Source organism: Gopherus evgoodei, chromosome 6, assembly GCF_007399415.2.
Source record: "Gopherus evgoodei ecotype Sinaloan lineage chromosome 6, rGopEvg1_v1.p, whole genome shotgun sequence".
NCBI lineage: Eukaryota > Metazoa > Chordata > Testudines > Testudinidae > Gopherus > Gopherus evgoodei.
The window spans coordinates 1,551,908-1,558,326 of record NC_044327.1 but is presented as its reverse complement, the minus strand read 5'-3'; the positions used below and the strand labels follow the sequence as shown (position 1 = coordinate 1,558,326).

At 52.1% G+C, this 6,419-nt stretch overlaps 1 protein-coding gene across 1 annotated transcript in view; it reads left to right on the top strand.

The window, feature by feature from the left end:
• Positions 1–1,425: 1,425 nt before the first annotated feature.
• The window catches only part of B4GALT1 (beta-1,4-galactosyltransferase 1), a 69,547-nt gene continuing 64,553 nt past the window's right edge, over positions 1,426–6,419 (top strand). Inside the window, exon 1 of the mRNA XM_030567738.1 lies at positions 1,426–1,723. Coding sequence (XP_030423598.1) covers positions 1,441–1,723 — 283 coding nt within the window. The 5' untranslated portion in view covers positions 1,426–1,440. The remainder of the gene's footprint in view (positions 1,724–6,419) is intronic.

The window sequence follows — 6,419 nt, the reverse complement described above, 5'->3', positions numbered from 1 at the left end:
TCCCTGAAGCACTGCAGTCTGCCTCCCACACTGGCCTCCTTCCTACTACGTCCCGACATTACACAGTGCTTTAAAGAAGACACTGCCTCTCTTGACCTCCTTTCCCCTACAGCTTGAGCCCATCTCCACACCCTTGCACCCTTTGTTATCACTCTTATCACCAACTGCTTTCCCAACTCTCTTTCATCTGCCAATATGTATCGCTATTCACATAAAACAACCTCTGTGCCTCAGTTTCCCCAACTGTACAATGGGGATATTGACACTGCTCTCCTTTGTGAAGTGTTTTAAGCTCCATCGATGAGACACACTACATCAGAAGTAGGCATTATCAATGGAATAAAGGCAAAGCAGCTGAACTCTTTCACCCGCCAATATATTTCCATAAGGGTTTCACTTGCAGCCTACTCCTGTGTGTACAGTGAATAAACATGGCCAGGACACTGGCCCAGTCTATCACCCTGGCTGTTTTCATATCCAAGCAGGTACCCGGCTCTCTGCTGTCCTTGGGCCTCTTACTCTGAAGTGACAATTCATCTGCCCCATCTTCAGAGTCCCACAAGGGTCAGCACTCTACTCTCTCCACTTTTACATTCCACCTTTTCCCTTCCAGTACCCAACTCTCTGCTTTTAACTGTAACTACCACAGGCCCCAGTTACTGGCATTCAACTGTACATCTATTTGGATGCCCTAATTTGTGGCTCCAGCTCCATGTCTTAGCCTTGTCTGCCCTTAAAATGCGACAGGACTATAGTGCCTCAGTGCAGACGCCACCTGTGCAGATGGGAGGGGTCCCTACTGGCCTGGGGATCCACCTCCCCAAGAGGCGGCTTCAGGGTGGATGGAAGAATCTGTCCCGGTCGATGGAAGAATCTGTGCGTCAGTCTAGCGCTGTCTACACTGGACTCGGGTCAGTTTAACTAGGCTGCTCAGGAGCTGGGCGCAACTAGTTTTCCAGCACAGAGCAGGCCTCAGGGGCAAACACAGCTCCACCTCCGACCCTCTGCCACTGGCCACATCCTCCGTGCTGTGACCCCCGCCTCTGGCTGGCTTTGCCCAGCACTCCCCTGGAGCCGTGGCGGCGCAGGCCCCACAAGCACTGGAGGTCAGGCCCCGCCTCTCCCCCTCTCCTCAAGCCCGCTCGGCTCAGGGCTCTGGCCAGGTGGCTTCACCTCTGCCACTGCCTGGCCCCCGCGGGCGCGGCAGCAGCGCCACACGGAGACGTCCCGCCTGGTTCCAGCCCCCATCGCCGCCAGCACGACTGCGACCCTCCCCCTGGCGCGCGGGCTGGCGGGTGTGGACAGCGGGGACCGAGCAAGGGGGGACCGGCTCGCTCCGCCCCCGCCCAGCCCGGTTCCCCGCCGCAGGGGGAGGAGCCCGGCCCGGCCCGGCCCGGCAGCGGGACTGCGGGATGCGCCCGCGCGGCTGAGCGCGCCAGGATGAAGGAGGCGCAGGGCGGCGGGGCCCTGCCCGGCACCTCGCTGCAGCGGGCCTGCCGCCTGCTCGTCGTCTTCTGCGCCCTGCACCTCTCGGCCACGCTGCTCTACTACCTGGCGGGCAGCGGCGACCTGCGCCCGCCGCGCAGCCCCGAGCCGCCGCCGCGCAGCCCGGGGGCCGCCCGCGCCCAGCCCGGGCCGCCGCCGCCCAGCCCGGGCCCGGCCAACAGCTCCCGCGCCCCGCCCGGGCCGCTGCCGGACTGCCCCGACCCGTCGCCGCTGCTGGGTAAGCGCCCCCCGCCCGCAGGCGAGAGGCCGGGCCCAGGGGGCTGCTGCCCCCCCCCCGGGCCGTGCTCCGGGCCCCCGCTGTGAAAAGTAACGCGCCGAGCTGCGCCCCCGGTCGCCGGCTGCTGGGCCAAGGGGCAGGAGGCGTCAGGCTCCCGGTGCCCGTTGTCTCTGGACGTGCTGACCCGTTGGTGAACGCGGCTTTGGAATGAAGCTCATCGCCCGTGCGCAGCCCCCTTCACTTCTCCGCTCCCGGGGCCCCTTTCCGCAGGCACAGCTGGGCCCGTTCGGCCAACTCCCCTCGTCTCTCCTGCCTCTGGCTAGGCTCCAAGCCCGAGCGCTGGCTCGTTGTCTGCCCGAGGAGTTTTACACCGAGAGCCTTCCCACCTCCGCAGTCAGTGAAATCTGCCTTGAAAATCCGGGCTGAGATGAGACTAGCTTGTCTTCAATATTTTGCTCGTGTCAGTAGAGCACAGTTAGACAAATAGATGAATCCATATCAAGCTTACTTCAGAAACTCCTTAAAATAGGGTTCATGAACAGACATGTAAAGGAATAAATAACAATATACTGAAGTCAGCGTTAGGCCTTTCACTGTCCCACCCAAACCGAAGTTACCTGCTCCAAACAAAACCCTGGGTCCTGAGAGCTATGCTGAGCCCCCCTTGTCTGAGTGGCCGCAGCCTTATTCCCAAGTGCCTGTTTCTACTGTGTCTTCCATGAGGTTTATTTGTAGCCATTGTAGCTCATTTTGGTTACATAAACCAGGTGGAAGCTGTTCACCCACAAAGTGGAGATTGAGTTTGTTTCATCTCACTGTAGAAAGGCAGCATATCATAATACCTATTAAATGCTACCTTGCTTATTTAATTTTCAAATAATAGGAAGTTATGGGTGGTGCTAAGGACACTACAAATTGTTTCCCTGCTTTTCATGACCCGTTTCTGGTTCTTTACCTTCAGATTAAGAGCTGTTCATGCTACTGATACAGCTGTTGGGTAACCTGGCTCTGACAGGATTATACCCCTGACCTGCTTACACCATTCTAACCTGTAGTGTAGACAGGGTCTTACCCACTGTTCTGGAAGTTGGGACCCTTTGTAGTCAGAACAGGACCCCTGATATGGCTGGGTTTGTAGGGTGAACAGATCCTTAATAGTAATATTTAGAAGGCTGCTGAAAAGCATGTTGTGTTCCAAGATGGCATTTTATTTAAAACAACAATAATAGAATAACTTTGAAAAAAGTAATATTATACATTGGAGAAGTCCTGGCTCCAAATACTCTTTCAGTTCACAATTGTGTGCTGCTGAGAAGAGAGCAATTAAAAAAAATTATGAATGACTTATGTTGATACATACCTTACCAGAATTCTTCACGGTAGTCTCAATGAGATGCTGATGCGAGAGACTTTAAAAACAGAGTATTTTTTCCTCTCAGACTTATAAATATTTTACTTCATCTTGTACTTAGTGTTTCACCATCATACTGCTAGGGTTACTATTCAGTTTCCTATTACAGATCCACAATTCTTAGGACAGTTGTGGTCTTTTGTTTGGGTTCTTGGATAGGGTGGGGAGGCTTGATGGCTTTATTTATTTATTTATTTATTTAATTTTATTTTATTTTCCAAAAGTCTTATTTCTTGATTGTTCCCTTTAACCAGTGTTAGTAGATTCCAGCTAATTCTCTGTCTGTGAATCCATTCAAAACCTGATTGTTTTCACCAAACCCCAGGGTTCTCGCCCAGTTTCTCAGCAAAGATTAAATAGTTCTTGTATGACTATGACTTTGGAACTTCTATAATTGGTGTATTTGTTTGGGCAGCACCTACCATATCATGGGCAGCATGGAATTCTACAGATAAAGGTTATGAAGTGTTTCATAAATAAATATATTCAAGCAACAATGGTCAGAGTGAACACAGTCACATTTGGGAGGCAGCATTAGTGTGCCTTTGACTTAGGGTGACCAGATATCAAGTGTGAAAAACTAGGGTGGGGGAGAATAAGTGCCTGTATAAGACAAAGACTCTAAGATCCAGGCATCTGGTCACCCTACTCTGACTTCTAAGACTTGTTAATCTGCAATAAAGTTATTTGCTTATCTAAATGTTTGCAAGATTGTAGCTCAGTGATGTTGTAAAACATCCAGTTGTTCTGCTGTACAGCTCCCTTACTTTGCATATTACTGTGAGATAAGAAAAATGTGAATTCTCTCTGCTGTCCTTGGATTTCTGACAATGTGTTGTTGCTTAATAGCTGCTGCTAGAGGCCAGATACTATTTGAAACTTAAATAATGAAGCTTGATACATTGACCTTGTAGTGCCTTTTAGATGATTACATATTACTGCTGGGTAACCAAAGGCATTTGTGATGTGAAGATTAGAAAAAGAACCTGCTCTGTTACTAGTGTGTTGTGTTTACGCAGGGACTCTTTAACAAGAGATTTTTTTTAAATGCTTTTGAGAAGCTTTATGTGGTTTTCAACATATGCAACTCTCAGCGAAGTTCTGAGCTGACCACTTACTGCTAAGTGAGAGGCTGTTTATGGATCAGCACATCTGCGTAACAAATGACTGGTTTGGAGGTGGTTTTGAGGTCACTAAAAGGAACTGTGTTCAATGTTTTGTTTTTTGCTGCATGTCTTTCACTTTCTCCATCATTTAGAAACCAGTTGTGTGGCCAGTACTGTGCTGTCAACACAAAAAGCACAAATTAGAACCCTTCTGAGAAATGGCTTACCTTTACACTATCTGAACTAGATAGTTACGCTAGGTTAAAATGTTTAACTGTCAGAGCTTTCCATTGCCCCTCCAAGGAGCAGGTCAAATGCTTTCAAATGCATAGAATCCTGAGACAGGAAAAAGAGTACCTCCTGATTCATTGCACTCCTTCCCCTGCCTGAACCAGGAAGCTGCATTGTCAGCCATTTTAGTCTATGTTTTATAAATACTAGTTTGTACGCCATATTCACTGCAACTTACTAAATCTGCTTGCTTCCCTATTAGGAAGTAGCCACTTTGTGTACAGTGTGGCAGGGGAGGTAGTGTGCGTGCTGTGAATTGTGGAGTTGGTTACCTGGAAGGACTTGCCTGGTTGTGACGAAAGGGCTATCAGTGCCACAGCTTTACCGTTTTACCTGAAGTATGCGCAGTACTGCTGCTCTTCCCATGGATGTACAATGGTATGTGGCTGCATGTCCATCAGACTCTCTAAAGGCCGTAGTGTAGCCAGGGACAGAGACCAAAGAGCCTGGTGGCTCATTGGTGGCTGGATTTCTTCCTACCTGTTTAGATATTGGTCACTTGGATAAAATTAGCCATTGTTCTGCGGTATTCGGAGGACGGCAAAACACTTGACTTCTTGCTTGTCAGACGTAGGCTGCAGCCTGGACTACAATGTGTGAACGGCAGAGCTGAGAGCGGGGTATCCAGGTGTGCACATACCCTCAGGCTTGGTCTACACCAGTGGTCCCCAACCTTTTTGTGGCCAGTAGCACAGTCATGTTTTCAGAAGAGTGGTGGGCGCCAACAATTTTTCAAGGCTTATTTTGTATTTGTATATTAAATAATACAAAAAAATCATATTTAATATTACATAATATATGAATCCAGAGAGGAGCTGGAGAGAAGCCGCGAGGACAGAGAACACTGGAGTTCTCTATCCCCAGCAGGCGTGGGGCCCTGGCTTCTCTCCCCTGCTGGGCACTAGGCGGACCCTAGGTTTTTTGCTGCCCCAAGCCAAAAAATATTTGCCTGCCCCTCCCACCCCAGCCCGAGGCTCTACCCCTCTCCCACCTGCACCCAAATGCATATGGAAGGCATAGGGATTGACCCTCAAACCTTGTACCTAGAAAGGGATGGGGATCTAGTAAAGAGGGTCTGGCAGAGGAGCGGGTGTGGGAGTGCTTGGGGGCTCTACACTGGCAGAGAACACTCGCCCCATCAGCGCACAAGCTGGGATCCGCGCCCCCTGCCCAGCCCAGCCCAGCCCCGTGGCGCCCTGCATAGCCCACTCAGGCGGGCAAACGCCACGCCACCCTGGGGAGTCTCGGAGCAGCAGCAGCAGGACCCCTCCTCCCTCCCTGCATCCTGGACCCCACTTCCCTCCCTACCTGGTTCCTCAGGAGCCCCTCTCGCTGCCGCAGCCTGGGCTTGGCTCCAGGGGATGATGCTCTGGCTTTCCAGCAGCAGGGCACTGTCCAGGGCCGGCTTCCGGCTTTTTGCCACCCAAGCAGCCCTGGAGTTCTCTGTCCCCGGCAGGCACGGGGCCATGGCTTCTCTCCAGCTTAAGCCGCAGCCCCGTGCCTGCTGGGGACAGAGAACACTGGCACCTGCAGCCCCAGAGAAGCCGGAGAGAAGCCACAGCCCCGAGCCTGCCAGGGACAGAGAACACCAGCGCCTGCAGCCCCGGAGTTCTCTGTCCCCAGCAGGCACGGGGCCGTGGCTTCTCTCCCCTGCTGGGCACTAGGCAGGTGCTCATAAATCCCCCGGCAGGAACCATGGCGCCCGCGGGCACCACGCTGGGGACCACTGGTCTACACAGTTATACTGACCTGACCCCCAGTGTAGGCAGCTCTCTGTCGAGGGCGGGCTTTTCCCCTTGCTATAACTCCTGCCTCTCATGGAGGTGGAGTGCCTGGACCGGAGATGCCCTCCCATCAGTGTAGCTTGTATGGTCACTGAAGTGGTGCA